Source organism: Ceratotherium simum, chromosome 17 (assembly GCF_057802395.1).
Source record: "Ceratotherium simum simum isolate JZ-2026a chromosome 17, ASM5780239v1, whole genome shotgun sequence".
Taxonomy (NCBI): domain Eukaryota; kingdom Metazoa; phylum Chordata; class Mammalia; order Perissodactyla; family Rhinocerotidae; genus Ceratotherium; species Ceratotherium simum.
Window position 1 is genome coordinate 1,002,566 of NC_141916.1, and position 20,736 is coordinate 1,023,301.

Here is a 20,736-nt window from a genome sequence, read left to right on the forward strand (position 1 = left end):
CTCCGTCCCCCACACCCCCACCCCATATCATTTTGATGCAATCCAAGTCATCATTTAATTTCATTTATAAATATTTCAGTATGCATTTGTGAAAGATAAGGACTATTTTTTAACATAACCACAATATCATTATCTAGCATTAACAATAGTTCCTTACTACCTAGATGTCCAGGTTTGGAAGCACACATCAAGGGACAGCTCATGAATTTCTACATAAGAGAGCTTCTGAGCAGCCATCCGGCTGGAAGAGGAGGCCCAGGGACTTCTCTTTATGCGCATTCATGTAGCACTTGAGATAAAGTTGAGTCTCAGAGAGCTGCAGTGGGGCTGCTGCAGGACAGCAGGGGACTGAGGGCACCCGAGTCTCCATAGCGGTCGGTACCCACGGTGCTGACGCGGTCCTCTAACACGCGACAGATGAGCCCTGCAGAGCTTTCGCATACCCCGCACTCGCACTCTGCAATGCCCTGCTCTCAGGTTTTAGTACTACTTGACCTTCCAAACTTGTTCAGTTCATTTCCTTCGTGAAGCCCGCCTCTGGGACCTCAGCCCTTGGGTGTTGTTCTCCATGTGCATATTTAGCGTCAGTGCTGGCCTGTGTCACTCTGAACGCCAAGAACAGCAGCAGCACTCACACCAACTGAATGTCCCTATGTGCCAGGGCTGCGTGTGACACTTAGAGCTCTGGAAAGCAGGTATCTTCATTTTGTGTGTGTGTGTGTGTGAGGAGACCAGCCCTGTGCTAACATCTGCCAATCCTCCTCTTTTTGCTGAGGAAGACTGGCCCTGGGCTAACATCCGTGCCCGTCTTCCTCCACTTTATATGGGATGCCGCCACAGCATGGCTTGCCAAGCGGTGTGTGGGTGCGCGCCCAGAATCCAAACCGGCGAACCCAGGGCCGCTGCAGCGGAGCGCGCGACCTTAACCGCTTGCGCCACCGGGCCGGCCCCGAAAGCAGATATCTTGAGTCCCATTCTACAGACAAGGAAATAGCGTCAGCAAGGTTGAGCAACTTGCCTAAAGCCCCACCATGAGTGAGTGTTGGGATTTGAACCCAGGTCTGTCTGACATCAAAGTCAGCCCCCCTGGTAATTCATCTTTTTATTCCCCCTTTTCACGTGTGTCTTAACTGCCTGAGTAGACTGTAGACTCTCAGAGGGCCGGCCGTGTGCTATTTACATACCTGGTGCCGAATTGATGACCCACAGAGTAATGGGGCATGTTGCACTGCTGTTGATGATGATGCGAAGGATGGGCCAGACTGCTTTAATTTCCCTTTCAAGGTTGCTAAGAACTTTGAAAGTTCTTTACTACCTGAACTTTATGTCTGGTGTATAAAGGCAATAAATTTAATGCACGTTATCTGATGTACTAGCCTAATACGGTGTATCATCTTCACAGTAAGTCAGAAAGCCGACTATCACCAAACAGCAACAATCCCAAAGTAGAAGAAAATGACCTCTCTATAAATGTACTTAATTAACTGGAGATTGTGAGCAATTCTTTTTCCATTTTGTTCTTCCGCCCACTTTCAAAAATCTGTCCCAAAGGATGGTTTGTGGCTTTTGCCCCACCTGACCCTGATTTCCATGAGAAAAGTCCAGTTATTTTCTCTGCGAGGTTGGCGTTCGCTCTGTGTTCGGCAGAGTGCTGCACAGATGCAGCTTCCAGGCTCCCAGCCACCCTGCCTTTATCGAGAATAGCATCCTCTGTGATCGCTGAAAAGGTGGATCTCTTGGCCTGGAGTCAGTGGTGAAAGAGAAGGCAGGGCAGGAGGCTGACACCCAGTTTGAGGAGAACTTGCATCCTGCAGAGAAACTTAGACTTCATCTTGTGGAAAATTCTCGATCTCCAGGGGGGTCGAGGATGGCAGATGGGAGAGAGAGACAAAGAGGTTATTTGTCAATAGCGGGGGAAAGAAAAAAAAGAAGGAAGACACCAAGAAAACCTTTGGAGCAATCCAGAGAGAGGGTGAGGGGAGCCTAGGTAAAGGCAGTAAGATTGAGAGGAAAAGGAACAGACAACAAAAACATCAGTTAAAAAAAAAAGCAATGGAAAAAACTTTCATGGCCATGGGATGAGATTTGGCTGTCATTAGTGTTGCTGCTCATTTGGTCCACAATATCCAAACCATCAAGTAAGCGTTCTGTAGATTTGCCTCTTCCTTTCTTTAGATATCTGCTTTGATTTTTTTGTGGTGACACTGAATCTCCAATTCATAACATCGTTTCCCACCCTGGGACAGCTAAGGTGTGATGGAAGGAACGCACACCTTGCAGCCAGGTGTGAGGAGCCCAGCTCTAGTACTTGTTACCTGTGTGACACAAGTCTTTGCCCCCATTCCAGCTGAGAAAGCACATCATCTCTACTCTACACAGAGAGACTGTGGTGCTGTGACGATGTCAAGAGAAGCTTTTAGCACCGATCCATGGATTGCCTGCACTCCTGTTATGAGGTTGGATTTATTTCCAAAATAAATGCTATCATTTCAAATTCTAAACACTCTGGAAATTCGTTTATCAGTAGATAATAATGTTTTAATGGCCACACAAAAAATTTTAAAGCAAATATTAATGGCATTTTATATATATGAGTTTCTCCCTCTTCCTAAGTCACATTTTTTTAAAAAAAGAAGGGAAAAAAAGGAAGAATTTATTTTGGTTCAAGGATTTAGCTAAACTTCATCTTGGAGAACAGAAGATTTGGGTTGACATCAAGCCTTCTTATGAAATTCTGGGCTTCCTGATACTGGTAGATTCACTGAAATATAGCACATGAATCCTGAAAACTTTCTGTATTCCAGGTCTGTCTGGAACTAAGTACAAACAAAGATGTCTTAAATTTATGGCTAATGATAAATTTGATATATTGATTGAGATTCGGTGATTGATTTATGGTTGTTGACAGTTCTAGTTGATAGTCCTTCACTGGTTAGTGCATTTGTGAGAGTGGTGGAGAAACCAGGAAGACGGGAAGAGCACAGAGATATGCAGGGAAACCGCTGGCCATCAGCGTAAATTACAGAGGTCAAGTGAGGTCTTCTAATTCCATATGATCTGTCACACGATCAGAAGATGAAACATGACTAAGCTTTCAAATAGCATTAAAAATCTCTCTCTCTCTCTTTCATATGTGTATATATGAAATTAACACCCCGATGGAAGTATCTATTTGTTTCTAATAAAATATTGAAAACTTTTTTTTAATATGGCAGAGTTTTCATGGGGCTTAGGTGGAAAAGCAGTGTGAAACTATTGAAGTTTTGCGGTCCTTGGAGCAGCGGTGGCCCCCTGCCAGCAAAGCGCTTTATCGCGGTGCAGACGGGGTTGGAGTGTTTGTCTCCAGCGCGGGTCTCGAAGCCCAGGCACTTCCCAGTCTCATTGTCCTTTGTTCTAGCGGATATACAAAGGATTGACTGTTTTGTTTTCTGGCTCAGAGAGATTAGATAAAGTCTGCGTTTCTGAACTGCACCCTCTAGGCACGCAACCTAAGATTCATTTTCCAGAGCTCGTATTTTGCAGATTATATATGTTTAGGTTATCCTGACCGCAGCATCGTTTTCCCCAGCCTTGACCTGGCCTGACTGTAGCTGTAGAGGACAGTATTGATCCCTCCTGAGCTGTCCCTGGAACGAGCTGTCTCTCTCCTCCTTGTCCCTAAAGTGCCTCTTCAGCAAGAACGCGTCGTCTCCTGGGTCTGACAGCTTGTTCCTGCGTTTCGTTCCCGTTAGAATCTCTCGGTGGTGAAGTGCCTTCTCCTCACTGGCAATAAGAAAAGTTTCTGTCAGGGGAAATTGTTCTTTCCTTTTATTACGACATCCTTAATTATAGACTATTATGTAGGATAGAAAAGTTAAATCATATTGCCAAGAAAAAAGGAAAGACTGTTTTTCCTCAAGAACCTATAAATAAGAATCATCTTAGGAATTTTTTATCTTAAGACTTAGAAAGTTAGTTCATGGGAATAAACTCATAAGATTTTATCAAGTGTTTTTTTTTTATGAAGAAGGCAAACAAGGCTATTATCAGTTTAGTTTCAAAAAAAATTTATTCCACTTTTGCCTCCATTTGGTCAGTGACTCCGAGGAATTTTTTTTATGATAAAGTTGACAGAAATAAGTTTATGTTACTGAGTGCCCATCATATGCCAGGTAAGTCTCCTCCATATCTTGATGCTCCTCGAAACATCGAGAATGTGGTGTTATCATTGTACTCCCCGGACCGACAGGACCAGTGGGCTGGGATGGTTGAGCAGTCTGCCCAGTCTCAGGACTCACACGTGACAGAGCCGAGGTTTGTATTTAGTTCTCTCCGACTCCAAAGCCCACGCTCTCTGCCACCACATCTCCTGCTTCTGGGTCAAGGTCTTCTCCTGATTATGGGAGTAATAATAACAGCTAACGTGGAACTCTTACCATGTGCCAGACACGGTCTAAATGCTTTAGATAAAAAGTACTCAATTTAATCTTCCTACCAATTCTACTGAAAAGGTAGGATTATTATCAGCATTGCATGGATGAGACCACTGAGGCAGAGAAGTGAAGGAACCGCCCGAAGTACCAGCTACAAAGTAGGAGAGCTGGGTCCACACCCAGTGGGTCAGCCTCCAGAGCCCGAACTCCTGAGGTGCAGCTGGGTCGTGTGGGGGCGTAAAACGCACAGCCTCATCCGCCAAGCCCCCCCATGCTTTGGGCTCAGAGTCACTGCTGCCTCAGCTTACTTGTCAGCTAATATTTACGTTATTATTAATTATTGATGTTATAAAATGTTATATGGCTTATTTAATTTTTGCAGCATGATGTACTCATATAAATCATAGCGTAGAACACAAAGACCTTAGACTGATCATAGGTTGTGTTTAGCCTCTGCCTGGTGCCTGTAGGTGATGGTCTCGTGAGCAGTCTGGCCATAAATGCCGTTTGAATATAGAATAAGATTACCTTGTTCCTATTTGTATTTATGTTAATCACAAGTGAACACCTTCTTAAAACATATACTGTTCCAAGAAGATTCTGGAATTCCTGGAGTTATTTCGCGAGTAAAATATAATTTACCGGGAGGCAGATAAGAACTGAGTTCGCTATAGCCATGCCTCTAAAACATCAGATCTGACTCCTGAAATTGACTCTCAGTATCTTGATTCCGCCTCCTAGATCAATAACAATGTAGGATTTCTGAAAAGTACTCGTGTGTAGCGTCCCTCACTGTTTCTTCTCCCAGCGTTCGGGGTAGGGAGAGCCTCGTTTCTCAGATGGTCCCCTCTGCACCAGAGAATGGCTGCTCGCTCAATGCTGCTGACTTAGTTCCTACGCTGGAGACGTGTTGTTCCTCCTACTTCATGTTTCACAGTGAAGATTCAACACGTGGGAAGTGGGACTCCGCAGGCTGACCCATGGCTTTGAGAGTTGAAACTAGGTGAACAGCTGGGTGCGGGACCAGCCCATCCTACCTGCTCTGGGGCTCCGGCAGCTCCTCTGTGTCCCAGAACTCAAACGTAGAAAGTCTAGGGGAACCCAGCTGTTGGGAGAATTCGCTGTGGTGAGAAAACCTAGCTTAGGCTCCTGATCATGTCTGTATCTTCTGTGGTTTTCTGATATCTAAAAACAACCCAAAGTTATGTGTACTTAACTCCCAAAATCCACAATCTAAAAAAGAAAAAGTTCAGTACAAATTTCACAATTATTTCTTAATGTCTATATTTTTTATTGAGATTTTCAGTATTTATCCAAGCAGAGCCTGGATACTTGTCAATGTTTGAAAAGTTTGCTAAACTTACAAGCAAAAGAAAATATAACGGTACTTGGAAGTCCAAGCTCAGACCTGTCTTAACAAAAAAGTTTTATCAAAAAAAGGAGGTTAGGGGCCGGCCTGTTGGTGCAAGCAGTTAAGTGCTCGCGCTCCGCTGCCGCGGCCCAGGGTTTCCCGGTTCGGATCTGGGCGCGCACAGACGCACCACTTGTCAAGCCATGCTGTGGCCGCGTCCCATATAGAAGAGGAAGATGGGCATGGATGTTAGCCCAGGGCCAGTCTTCCTCAGCAAAAAAAAAAAAAAAAAAAGAGGAGGATTAGCAGATGTTAGCTCAGGGCCGATCTTCCTCACCAAAAAAAAGGAGTTTATAAGACTAGTAGCTAAGTGGGTTTCTTTTTTAAACAAAATGGTAAGTATGGAAGTGAAGTAAAATGCAGTGTCTTTCATGGGCAGCAGATTCTTAACGTTTTTGAGGAAAGTGGATCTGGATTACAGTAAGGGAAGCAGGTATTTGCAGAAGTCTTCAAGCCACGTTCTCTTTCTGGGTATTTGCCTTGCAGATCCTCTACCTCCCGCCAGGTTTGAAGTCACTGAAGAGAAGACGACTTCGACCAGCTTGCGTGTTTGGTGGACTCCTTCTTCTGGGAGAGTCACCTGGTATGAAGTGCAGTTATTGGATGATAACCAAAACATACAAGAGACCAAAATCCAAGCAAGTACTTCAAGGAATGAATACATGTTTTCTAACCTCACTGCTGGTAGTAGATACAATATCACCATCACAGCCTTCTCCGGAGAGAAACGTTCCTTGACAATTTACACCAATGGATCAACAGGTAAGACCTGTCCACAGATTGTTGGGTGTTTAATATTCTGTGCTCCTTTTGAAATTGTATTAAATTTAAGAAATGGGAGTAATAATGCCATTAGACCAAAAAAAGATGGATAGCTAGATAGAGAGGTAGATAGATAAGTAAATATAGATAGATAGATAGATAGATAGACAGACAGACAGACAGGTAGATAGATGATAGACAGATGATGATAGATAGATATAGAGGATAGATAGATAGATACATGATAGATACATGGTAGATAGATGATAGATAGATAGATAGATAGATAGATAGATAGATAGATAGATAGATAGATAGATAGAAGATAGACAGAGAGAGAGAGAGATGATAGATGGATAGATAGACAAATAAATGCTATGCCATGCAGTGGGAAGACTGGACTGAAAATAAGATGGTGTGGCTGTGCTGCTAGCTTGCTGGGTGATTTTGAACGAGTCATGGAACTTCCCTGGGACTAGAATTTTCTCCAAAATGAAGGAGATGTTTCCTAACAGCCCTTCTAACTCAAATCTTAGGCAACAGCATTTTCTGCCTCATTTTCTGAGTTTGTGCCATCAATCTTATTTCTTAAATGTTTTCCTCCTCTGTATATTCTTCTCACAACATTGAGGCATGGTATTTCCTAAATATCCCTGTGTTTGGAACAAGTCTTTGCGTGCACCCACACATTCTGATGCAATGCCCCTTCCCTAAAGTCCTGTCCTTCTCATCATTCATTCTTCCCTCATTTCCTCCCTGCTTTATTCTCTCTTTCCATCTTTCATCTTCTATAGTTCTCTTTTTTTCTTTTCCTTTTACTGCTATGCCACATCATACTTCATCAACAAAAACTACATTAACAACTCTCAAGAGAGGAGACAGGCAGGTGATGGATGAAGTAGCTTTAGGCTGTGGACTCTGAACAGAGCATTCATCCAGGTTCCAGTAAAGTCTCAAGAGTGCTCTTTTCTTCAGTTATTACACAAGTTGGATGTACAGAGAAGCATAAATGAATGTGTGATTTTGAATTAAATGTGTCTGTATCTTCCATAAGGAAATTATGAGTGATGCTTTGGAAATGCATTTTGTCCCACTAGTGCCATCTCCGGTGAAAGATATTGGTATTTCAGCAAAAACTAATTCACTCCTGATTTCGTGGTCCCATGGCTCTGGGAACGTGGAAAGATACCGGCTGATGCTAATGGATAAAAGGATCCTAGTTCATGGCAGTGTAGTGGATGGACACGCTACTTCCTACACTTTTCACAGCCTGGCGCCAGGCCACCTGTACAACCTCACCATCGTGACCGAGGCTGCAGGGCTACAGAGCTACAGATGGACACCAGCCAGGACGAGTAAGTCTCCCTAGCTAGCTGAACAAGAATTCAGACCAATAAGACTTATTAAATCATTTGAATAATGGTTATATAGGACAAATTGAAATTCATATGTTATAGAGGGCCTTAATATATGTCCACTTTTCTACTTAGAGAAAGAGGGATTCCCTTTCATTGTAAAGTTTAGGCCAGCCCTTCGCAACACTCTGAAGGAGCAAAGTTAATCACTGATACAGTCTCAGCTTCTCTTTCTGAATGCCCGTCTCCTTGGTAAGGGTTCCTACTTCCTTCTCTTAAACAGGCATCCTCTGCCTTGTGACATCACCCACAATGAAGTAGGATTACTTCCCTCGGTGCTATTCAAAGACCACTCCCGTGAAACAGCCATTTCCAGCCCCCTCTATCCATACAGTGTGTCCTGAGACCCACTACTACAGGAGCTGTTCTCACAGCTTACCGTGGCCAGATAGACTAGTCTGCACCAAGTTTTAATGAATAATTCATGGACACATTCGTTCATTCATTCAGTATTTGTTGAGTGCATACCGTATGCGAGGCATTGTGGATATAACAACGTCCTGGAGAGACAAAGTCTTTGCCCTCAGGGTGCTTACATTCTAGTGGATTCTCACTTCTGGTGGGTCTAATGTGTTAATAAATCCCTTCTCTTGGTAAGCTATCTAATTTTAGGAGAAACTCTAAAATATATAGTGCCTTAGAAATTACTCTAATCGGGAGAGTTCTGGAACTATAGGAAGTTGGTGGGAAAGATATTTGGGGACACCTGTACATTTACATAACTTTCATATCACACCTCAAAGATGTATAGACATTCCCAACAAAACTGTACCATATATGTTCAGAAGTATTTATGTATATCAAAAGCAAATTACAATTCTGACTGGCCTATGCAAATCAGTGTGCTATGCTGATTGTTTTAATGAAACGTTGCCAATTTATATTATGCTGTTAGTGAGGCCCAAAATTACAGCATAGACAGAAGTTCGAAAAAATATTCACCAAAGTGTCTCTCCTTTGTAATGATTTTCCTTTGATGTAATAACGACACAACTCTTAAGCTTTAACTTTATCATGATTTAATATGAAAAATAAGGTACTTTTAGCACACAAAATTTTGTGACGGCCGATCAATTGAGCAATGTATTTATTATGTGCTCACCATTATTAAATACATAAAGACAAGAAGAAATCAGGTGGATGACAGACTTCTTTGAGCGTTCCACTTAAAGAATTTCGGAACTGGCAGAGACCATTTTGGGTCTTTTGATGAATCCCTCATTTGCCAGTAAGGACTCCTATGCTCAGTGAGATGGACAGAGCTGCCCAGGTCTGGGCCAGAACCAGGCTCCTGACTGTCAAGTTTGTGCTCTTTCCACTAGCCGAACAGTCTTTCTTTGGTTTTGCAGCATTATTTTTGCCATGTGAAGTTGTTGTTTTCACCTGAGCACAGAGTGTGGCTTGTAGGGATTAAAATACAGGTCAGAATTTCGCCACAAGACTGGTAAGACATCCTGAGTTAGTCTCTTTTCCTTTCTTCCCACTTAGCCCCCATGGCAGTCTCAAATCTGAGGGTGGCAAATGATGGCACTTCGACCTCTCTGAAAGTCAAGTGGCAAAGACCTTCTGGAAATGTGGATTCCTACAACATTACCCTGTCTCACCAAGGCACCATCAAGGAATCCAGAATGTTAGCACCTCAGGTTACTGAAACCCAATTTAAAGACTTAACCCCTGGACGACTTTATCAAGTTACCATCAGCTGTGTCTCTGGTGAACTGTCTGCTCAGAAGGCAGCAGTGGGCAGAACAGGTGAGTCTCCAGAGTATTCCTCGGTTGCCCAAATCACTCTCTGGTCCGTCTTAGGATAGGACAAAATAAGTGAGAAGAGACTGCTTTCCCTACCTGGGAAGCACAGTCTACATGACTGAGGGCGTCTGGGCCAGGGTCCCACGTACAGAGTAAAGCAGAGGGTTCCCTCCTTCATCTGAGTTATTTAAGCAAAAGTGTTTAGATTGATTCTCGAGTGATCCCGGGACTGGCTCTGCCCTGTGATCTTTCATGTCACATCGCTTAAGTAGCATAAATGCACTCACATTGGTACTAATGAATAGAACATTTCTGATCAGCTCTTATGTGAGGGCCAGTGAGTACTTAACCAAGCTTTCCATAAATTATTTTATTAACTTATGTCACCAAACATTTATCCTGTGGTTTCTATGTATAAATTACTGTACAATGAGCTCTGGGAGTTGTTAAAATGGCAGAGTTCAGCAGTCTACATCCTTTGGCCAAATGTGGCCTGTGACCTGTTTTTGTATAGACCCAAGCAAAGAGTGGTTTTACATTTTTAAAGGATTTTTAAAAAATAAAAAGAAAATTAAAGAAAAATATGAGACAGAGACCATATGTGACCCACAAATCCTGTAATATTTGCTTTGCTGACCCTTGCTTTTAAGGAAGTTACATTTTAATCACACAAATATAGAATATACACACACAAAATACAAATAGTTCATTTTAATAATGGTAATTGTGTTGATATTTCCATGTGTCAGGCCCTGACTAAACACTGTACACCATGATTTTGTTTAGTTCTCACAGCAAAACCACGAGAGAGGTCCTGTTATTATCACAATTTTACAGATAATTCGGAGATGTCAAATAACTTGTCCATGGTCGTCCAGCCAGTAAGTGGTGGGGCTGGAGGTTAAACCAGGCGGTCTGATTCCGAGTCCACCGTCTGTGCTATTAGAGATCCCCAATAACACCCATATGGTCAGAAAGAAAAGAGAACAAAATTCTCTTTCAGAAGATCAGCGAAGACTTCCTGGAGGAAATGGCCTTTAACTGGGACCTAAAAAAACGTGAAGGTCTTTGCAGGTGAAGAGGGAAAAGAGGGACAGGCATTTGAGGTGGAAGGAATAATATCAGCAAAGGCGCCAAGCCAGAAGAGCCAGGAGACTTACAGGCCCACAGAACGTGCGACCGGAGGCCAGCGTTCAAGAGTGGGGAAAGGGGGGGCGGTAGTCAGAGTTAAGACTGGAAGGATATAGGGTCTGATTTTGGAAAGCCACAAATGCCATGCCAAGGGCTTGATGTTTTATTCTGTAGCTAATGGAGAGACCTTGAATGTTTTGGAGCAAAGGAATAATAAGATCGGAGCTGTACTGCAAGAGGAATCTCTTCAGTTAGAAAATAAAGAGAGGAATGGAATGTTCCATGACCACAACATCCAGAGTCTCTTCCAAAGTTGTCACCATCATTAGAAGCAACATCAGTATTGTCTCTAGGGCTGGTATGCGATCAATAAAACACAGCGCTCATATCGCTAGGTTATCAACAATGTTACAGAAGATCGCATTACTGATATATTACGGAAATGATTTTAGCGTGCATTTCTTGAGTGTCAAATGTCTCCAAAGTGAGGAAAGAACACTCATTTGCAGTTCCCAAACATCAGGAGGGGTAGAAATGTTTTGAATTGCAGCTATCAGGTCTCTTATCTGCTGTTGCTGTGAAAGGTGAGTGAGTATCCTTACTTTCAGTTTTTAGTGTCTGCTTTTCACATCATCTCACCGTTTAGTTCCAGAGAAAGTTGGGAACCTGGAGGCCAACAGCAATGGTTCTCTGAGGTCCCTAGTGGTGAGTTGGTCACCCCCTGCTGGAGACTGGGAGCAGTATCGTATCCTGCTCTTCAATGATTCTTCAGTTCTCCTCAACGTCACCGTGGGAAAGCAGGAAACGCACTATGCCCTAGATGCCGTGGGGCTCACACCGGGAAGACAGTACGAGGTGGAAGTCACCGTTGAGAGTGGAAATCTGAAGAATTCTAAGCGCTGCCATGGCAGAACAGGTGAGCAAATATCAAGGTGTTAATGACTGATGACACCTTAATTTCGTGTCTCTCCCAGGGACCCAGGGAACCGTCAGTGTCGTCCCCCAGTGTTCCCTGAATTTGAGATATTGTAGACTTGCAGACTGAAGTAGGTTTGTAATGTTTAATTTTGTCAAATTAGAACATTAAAAATCACTTCCACTAGTAACTCCATTATTTTATAAATGAAAGGCATTTTTTAAACACCAAAAGAATGGGAAGGAAACAATCCGAGAATCTTTCCATCAAGAGTAGGTAGTTGACGGCCTTTGCTGGTGCTCAAGCTAGAGAAGCACTGCTTTGACCTGACCTTGACTGGTGGTGGAGCTGCGGGTACCAAGAAGGTTATGCAAGTGGAGAGGCATCTCTCCAGGTGTTAGGGAGGGGCGCATGAGCGTGCTGAGACGTGGTGTGGGATTCTGGGGTCACCACTATACCATAATTCCCTGGGCAAGTCACAGCCTCTCTGAGTCTGTTTCCTCAGCTTTCAAGTAAGAGAGTTGCCCTGCTGAGCTCAGCATGTCTATGAAAATCCCCGTGACAGGGAATACTCCATACTTGGAGTGAAATTCAAACATCTCCTCTCTTAGTCTTGCCTGATAATAAGGAAATAACTACATTAACTCAACGTTCTTCCTAAAAGCAAGTCAACAAAAAGGAAGATGCCTCCTCAGCTTGCCAACTGTCTTCCAGTAATCTCTTCGTTTTCCAAATATTCATACTCATCGGATGATGATCAGACTTTAAGCTTAAACCAAGCCACTTTCAGAATTTCACAGAACAAGCATCTGAGTCCTCTGTAGCGTTTCATCACTCACCTCAGATGACCTGGGAACACAGTCGAGGGCAGTAGGGCTCTCAGCATCTCGACATAAGTCTCCGGACAACTTTTCTTAAACTGTATCCCTAGGGGAGTAAGGCAAGTTCAAGAAGGCTTTGATCCAAACAGTCCAATTCTTTTCTATATACTCTGTTGAAGAAGGAAGATAGAGATTAGGGATTCAATTAGAATGGAATTATAGAACATTTCTCTGATGCAAAAATCACAATATAATTTTACATACTTAATTCTTGCATACTTTGGTTTCCCTGCTGTTTGTGGGACCAACGCTTTGCTCTTAACAATGTCTCCTAGAAATTGTAATACTGAAACCTTTTAAAGAAATGGAAGCAATTTCAATTCTTTGGATAATGAAGTCCTTAAATCAGATACTGTTGTTACTCTTCCTTTCATGAACACATCAGTGACCCCTCCTCAGAAATGAAGGGAAGAAGCAGTTGGTCTTTCCAAGCTATGGGGGTACCAGATGCTCCTAACTCCATCTAAATACTCAAGCGTGGACCTTTCCCTGTGGTTTCTGTGTTTGGTGGATGGCAAGATTGAATTAAATGTTTTTGTATCATAGAATTCATATGAAGAGATAAACACTCATAAAGTAATATGTGGTCAAAATTAAATGACCCGGTAAAGTATTTTCCAGTAGCATTGTTTTGAATTCTTATTTCTGGTTACGTTACACGAACAAAGTTTTTTGGTGATTAGCTTTTTGTTCTTAATGCTCATGAGCGTTCAGAAAAGACATGCTAGGCTCCCGTGGATGGTGGAGAACAGCTCTCTACAGAGCACTTGAGTGTACCTGCATTGATCAGTGACCCAAGTCTCCCTTGTTTTCTCCTCAGTCCCCCTGGCTGTCCTCCAGCTTCGTGTCAAGCATGCCAATGAAACCTCCCTGAGTGTCACGTGGCAGACCCCTGCAGCAGAATGGGAGAAATACATCATTTCACTTGCTGACAGAGACCTTTTACTCATCCACAAGTCGCTCCCCAGAGATGCCCAAGAATTCACTTTTACTGACCTGGTGCCTGGGCGAAAATACGTAGCTACAGTCACCAGTATTAGTGGGGACTTAAAAAATTCATCTTCAACAAAAGGAAGAACAGGTAATTTTTTTATAAATTTTAGGCTTTAAAAGTATCCTGTCTGCTGAATTGTTCAACATTCAACTTGTAAATGTTCATTAAGTGCCTATTACGCTCTGGCCATAGTTTAATGGATCCTTCCTATTGTTTGTTTTCTGTTTTACTAATTTTAGCTCTTGTCTTTATTAGTACCTTTGTTTTACTTTGTTTGGGTTTATTTTGGTAAAATTGAAACAGAACAGAGAACAACTTTTCCAAGGAGTTTTGCTACAAAGGAGAGCAGAGAAATAGGGCAGCATCTGAAAGAGGAAGTATATTGGAAAGGAGGATTATTTTTTAAGGATAGAAGAAATACCGGCATGTTTTGTGTTGATAGGAATGTTCTGGAAGAGAGAGGAATGGTGATGATGTAAAGAGAGAGGGAAGAATTGCTTCAGTCATTCTGTGAGTAAGCAGAGGGCTTGGGATCTAGAGCAAAATGAAGGCATTGTCTTTAGAAAGGTGCATAAGTGGTGTAACTTTAGGGTCAGCTGGAAAGAGAGAACATATAGGTGCAGACACCAGTGATGGATGGATGTGGTGGTGGGCAGTTATCTTTCAATAACTCTCATTTTCTCAATGAAATAGGAAGCAAGGTCATCATCAAAGACTCCCCTTTCCAATTTATATACTATTGTTGCCCTGTGTTTTATTTCTTTCTCCTTTTTTAATCCCACAAGAAATATAATTATTGTTTTATACAGTCGATGTATCTTTGGATTGGCCCAGCAATTTACCACTTTTTTCTCCTCTTTCCTTCCTGTATCTCAGAAGTTCCATCTGGGATGACTTTCCTCCACCCTGGAGAACATTCTTCAAATTTCTTTACTGACAGAGTTTAGAGACAAACTCTCTACACTTTCATTTTTCTGGGTATGTCTTTATATGGCTCTCAGTCTTGAAAGATACTTTCCCTGGGTTACAATTCTATGTTGAAAGTTATTTTCTCTCAGCACATTGAAGATATTATTCTAGTCTTTCTGGCATTTATTGTTGCTGTTGAAAAGTTGGCTGTCAGCCTAATTTTTATTTCTCTGTGGGTAATCTGTTTGTATGACTGCTTCTAAGGTCTCCCGTTTGCCCTTGGTGATCTGTTGTCTCGAAGTGATGCTCTCGGTGTAGACTTCTTTTTGTTTGCCCTGCTTGAGATTGTTGGGATTTCTGTGCTTGCACATTAGTACCTTTCATCAATCCCGGAAATTCTCAGCCATTAACTCTCTAATATTAGCTCTTGGCTTTTCTCCATTCCCTGTCTCTTCTCCTGGTATCTGGTATTCTAGAATATATTTATTTCATATTTTCCATGAATTTGCTCTCTGGGCTGTAGTCTGGATAATTTCCTCAGTTCTTTGTTTTAGTTCATTAATTCTTTATTTGGTTCTGGCTAATCTACTTTGAAATCGACCCGTTGAGTTTTAAATTTTAATCATTATGCTCTTCACTTTTGAACATTCTCCGTGGTTCTCTTCCAACTCTGTTTTGTGCCCTGCCGCTCTTTAGTCATATTCCCATTACCCTGCTCTGTTGCCATAAGCAAGCTGACCACTTTTATTTTACTTTCTGTGTCTGATCATTACAAATCTGAAATCCTTGGGAGTTCAGTCCTGTTGTCTATTGAGTCTACTGCCTTTTGCTCATGGTGCAGTACATCTTTAAATGTTTGTGCTTTTTACTGTAAACTCATATATCTTGGAATTTTATTCTGTGGGATTTCTTTGAGGCCATGTTTAAAGGTGAGTTTCAGAGAGAATTTTGTTTTCATTTGATTCTTTCATGTGCACAAGACAACTATCAACCCGGACTCTTTTAATCTAAATTGTCAGCTTGAGGTTTTTGATCATCAGGTTTTAGGAATTTGGGTTGCACACTCACTGAAGCCGCTTTGAGGTTATGAATCCTCCATGGAAAGTGTTTCTTCTCCACCTGGTGCTGAGGAGGCTGAGGTGATGTGGGGAGTAGAGAGGGCACGTTTATTCGCTCACACGTGGATGGAACCTTTCAGGATCCAATGTTATGCAGGGTCACCTATGAGGCTCCTCAGCCTGGGAAAGCCCTACCCTTTACCTCCTGTCTCACAGATCCTGCAAAGCTACAACATCAAAGCTTAAGTTTGAGAGATGCCCTTAAGATGAGTCTGCTTCAGTGATGGAATTACCTCTCTATCACTTATTTTTGGGTCTCTGAGAATTCCTTACATTCTTGACAACTCAATCATACATTTACATTTTTATATTTCATCCAACACGTGTAGTTGTGTTTACTGGGGGAACTTTCTTGGCATGTAGCCCACCATACTGCCAGAAGTGGAAATCTGAGGCATTCTTTAAGACCTAAACTCATTTTCATCATCCCACCACTCGGATTGCAGGGTCGTATGGTAAGTGTATGCTTAATTTTGTAGAAACTACCAGACTGGTTTCCAGAGTGGTTGTGAATTTTGCTTTTGCACCAGCAGTGTGTGAGACTTCCAGTTCTTCCGTATCCTCAGCAGCACTTGGTATTGTCAGATTTTTTTCTTTAATTTCATAAGTGTGTAGTAGTATTTCACGTGGTTTTAATTTGCCTTTCCCTAATGACTAATGGTTTTGAGCATCTTTTCATATGCTTATTTACCATCTATTATCTTCTTTGGGGAAGAATATATTTTCAAACATTTTGCCCATTTTTTAATAGAGTTGTTTGTTTCTTATCCTTGAGTTTTGAGAATTCTTTATTCCAGATATAAGTTCTTTGTCAGAAATGTGTGTTGCAATGTTTTCTCCCAGTCTGTGGCTTGTCTTTTCATTAATTTGTTAGTGTGTCTGTCTCATAGAAAATAAGTTTTTAATTTTAATATCAATTTATCATTTTTTCTTTCATGCATCATGCTTTGGTGTCATATCTAAGAAATCTTTGCCTAACACAAGGTCACAGAGATTTTCTCCCAGAAATTTTGTAGTTTTAGGTTTTAAATTTAGATGTATAATCCATTTTGAGTTCATTTTTACATATGTGTGAGATATGAGTCAAGACTTATTTCTTTGCAAATGGCCATTTAATAATTTCAGCCCTATTTGTTGAAAGGACTATCCTTTCTCCACTGAATTGCCCTTGCATCTCTGTAAAAAATCGGTTGACTGGGCATGTTTTGATCTGTTTCTAGACTCTCAGTTCTGTTCCATCCATCTATGGTCTATCCTTTCACCAGCACCGCGCTGTCCTCATTGCTGTGGTTTTCTAGTAAGTCTTGAAATCAGATGATCTTAGTCCTCCCACTTTTTCTTCTTTTTCAAAATTGTTTTGGCGTATTGATTCCTTTGCTTTCCATATGAAATTTGGAATTAGAATTGAATCTTCTGTACCATGTATAGTAATATCTTTTAATAAAAATGTTTGTATCTTAATCCAAAAGTCAACAAATCCTGAGAAGGGTTGTACCAAGGTTTCAATCCCTTTGATTATCCTAGTTCAGGGAAGAGGCACAAAGAAGATGTGTGCTGATCAAGTGCCAACTTAAAGATCTGTGTAAAAGATTTGTTAATGGGGAGGTTAGAAATCACAGTAATTGCTAATCAGGAAAAGGGCACGGGCTCACAAGTCAGACAGGTTCAGGCTTTGGACCCCAGGTTGACTGTTTGTTAGCATCGTGATATAGGCTAAGTTGCTTACACTTTATGATCTTCAGTTTCTTCTTCAGTAAAGACAATAAGGAAATCAACTTTATAGAGTTTTGAATGAGTATCAAATAATATAGTCTCTATAAAGCATAGAGCCCATAATTGGCACACAGTGGGCACTCAGTAGTTATTATTATTATTATATAATATAACATATTATTGTAGCATTTTCATGAAATAGTAATAGTCCTCTCCAGAAGGTGCCAGTAAAGAATCAGCCAGTTTTCTAGACTGCAGCCTAATCGTCAGGTTGCAGAGATTTCCCAGTACCACCCATAACAACCATGGCTCAGGTTGTCACGTGGCTTTGAGTCCCCACAGGGTGGGAACAGATAAAATCACGTTAAGTAAGCAGTCTTCAAAAATAGCAGTCTTTCATTATTTAAAATTTAAAATCAAAACTACTTAATAGGCATGCATCTCATCCTTGCATCTGAAATAATTTTGATTCCCGTATAAGTAGCTTTTCCAGAATGGTAGAGTCTCTATGGGGAGTCGTTCTCCACTTGCCACAGGAAATAGAGCAGACAGTCTATAGCAAAATATATATATATCCTAGCATTTTCAAGACTGTCTCCATTTTTGACTCATTTCTGTTACACTTCCTTAGGGTGACACTTGGTCATCTGTTTTTTCTTCTCTCTGTCTTAGTGCCTGCCCAAGTGACTGGTTTGCATGTGGCCAACCAAGGGACAATCAGCAGTCTATTTACTAACTGGACCCGGGCGCTGGGAGACATAGAGTTCTACCAAGTCCTACTGATCCATGAAAACGTGGTCATCAAAAACGAAAGTGTCTCCAGTGAGACCAGCAAATACAGCTTCCACTCCCTCAAGCCGGGCAGCCTCTACTCCGTGGTGGTCACCACAGTAAGCGGAGGGATCTCTTCCCGACAGGTGGTCATGGAGGGGAGGACAGGTAAGACGGCTGTCTGGGACCTACAGAGTCTGAGCACATGGAGCCTCCAGAGTGTGTCCTAGAATTTTTAAAACATCCTAACAACAGACCCATCTCTGACCTTCCTAAAGGCCACATTTCAATACCATCCAGATGGTACATGTTGCTCTCCCAGGAATGGAACTCAGAGGACGGGTGAGAGCCTAGAGAAACTGTCTGTGATGATGTGATGGTCATTCGATGCCTATGCTCATCCTCTCATTCAGCTGATTTCCTGTTCATGTCAGGTTAAGGTAAACAAGTAATGAGATTTTTTTTTTTAAATCTTCTACTCCTTTTCATATTCTTGGTTTCAAGACATAGAAAGGAAATGATTTCCAACTCCTATGGTCAAAAGTTATGTTAATAAAATTCCCAGATCATGTATATTTTCATAAGCAACATTAAACAAGTGTTCTCTGCCATCTCAGGGATGTTCCTCGACCCTAACGGGCTCACAGTCAAATAGGGCAGAGAGCTGAGTAAGCAAACACGTCATATGTACATATTTCCTACATGACACAGAGAAAGAATGTACACAAACAATATAAAATGTATGTTCCAGCTTCTTAGGCAGAAAAAATGTTAAATAAATCTAATAGAAACTTTGATAATTGTTAGTGAACTCAGCGTCAGCTCGGTGGCTTTGCCTACTTAGTTTCATAGGATTATGATAAGCTGGATTTCAGGCTCCCCCTGTATCTCCAATGCTCAGATTCTGAGTATCAGCTGCAGGTTTCAAAGATGTGTCCTTTTCCAAGATCATGAATCTCATCTACTTCATGAACCCACGGAACGTTGACTTCATTAACTCTCCCAGAAGAGTGACTAAGTCATTGAAAAGATATCCCACAGTCTTGGTGAAAACTCACTGAGGAACGCCCATTTCTGTCATCCTGTGGTGGCTGACTCTAATGCCCATCTTTCCTCCTGGTACCTTCTTTCTCCTCTCTCAGTGGTTCATGACACCACCCATCAGTGTAGCATAATTGGGAGTCGGGGACTGAAAAGCTTCGTTTGGGAATCAAGAAACCGAGGTTCTGGTCCTAGCTCTGCCATTAACTTATTTCTCTAAGCCTCCGTCTTCTAATCCATCCCCAGTAATCACCCCGACACTGGGTTTCGGAGTGCGGAAGGAGAAATAACAAGAAAGTTGAGGGGGCTTTGAGAAGAACTTGCATCCACTTCCTAGTCGGTTGCAGTGGGGTTAGTCAGATAGACTGACTGATTTCCTGCTCACACAACTGTGCAATGTGGGTATTCCGGACTGGACAGCTCTGTTGGCTGGTTCTTCTCCAAGCAGTAATTCGAGGATCCAGGCTCCTACCATCTGTGGTTCTTCCTTCCTCTGGGTGCTCAGAGGTCTCTCCATTTCTCCAGAGAGTGGAAGTTGGGGGCGGGGGGCAGTGGCGATTACCAGTCCTAGAAGTAAGCACCACCCACATTCCACTGTCAGGAACATAGTCATATGGCCACACTAACTGTGGGAGAGGCTGAGAAATCCAGTCTAGCTGCGTGTCCCAGAGGAAAAGGAAATGGATTGGTGAGCAACGAGCCAGACTCTGTCACACAGGTTAATTCCCATTTCAAATACCACGGGGCTGTCCAACTTCTTGTGATAGAATAAAACAGTTTGGTATCTGACATGACTTGAAGTCAGTGGACTTGTAATTATTTTTATACTGAATTTTAATTGTAATAAAGGTATCAGTATTTGACCCACATTATGTAAGACAAGCATACAAAAAAGAGACAAGAAGTTCTGTGAAGAATGATCATAAAGTTTGAGGAAAGGGCAAAATATGGATAAATATAAGCATGAGTTATTTTATTCAAACACATTAAGAGTGCAGACATTATCATTAGAAGGGAGAAAAATGGAGTACAACTGCAGAAACACAGTAACTAGAGATTTTGAAAGATGCCCAGATTAGTAAATTTTGTACACAGTAGATTGTAAAAAATTCAATGGCTAAAGCCTTGATAATCATTACCATCTACTCAAATTGCTGAAATATTGGTCAATGCTGAAATAATTTTGAAAAGTTTTCTCATTCACTTATATTTCCACCACGTTGAAACACATAAATAAACTCTCCCAGCCCAGATAAGGTGGCAACATATTTAAAATTAAAGGTATCAGATATGCATAACAAATCTAATTCTAACCTGAGAAAATGCTCATTCTAAAGGAAAACAAAAAAATTTTATATCTATTTTTTCTTAAAGGTGAATTTATATTTTTGGCAAAACTTTTGATAATTGTATCTTTTTCTAATAAAATGTTAGTAGTTGCAAATATTTCTAGCAGTTTTGAAAAACAAGCATAATTCTTTGAAGAGCAACCAAGGGATGTACAGATGGTTAG

The 20,736-nt window shown here is 41.6% G+C and overlaps 1 protein-coding gene across 2 annotated transcripts in view; it reads left to right on the forward strand.

Moving 5' to 3' along the window:
• Window positions 1-20,736, forward strand: part of PTPRB (protein tyrosine phosphatase receptor type B) — a 108,246-nt gene that overhangs the window by 34,056 nt on the left and 53,454 nt on the right. For both annotated transcript variants that reach the window (XM_014786721.2, XM_087442024.1), the window contains 6 exons: window positions 6,310-6,585; window positions 7,683-7,940; window positions 9,489-9,752; window positions 11,527-11,796; window positions 13,498-13,758; window positions 18,084-18,350. In XM_014786721.2, coding sequence (XP_014642207.1) covers window positions 6,310-6,585; window positions 7,683-7,940; window positions 9,489-9,752; window positions 11,527-11,796; window positions 13,498-13,758; window positions 18,084-18,350 — 1,596 coding nt within the window. The remainder of the gene's footprint in view (window positions 1-6,309; window positions 6,586-7,682; window positions 7,941-9,488; window positions 9,753-11,526; window positions 11,797-13,497; window positions 13,759-18,083; window positions 18,351-20,736) is intronic.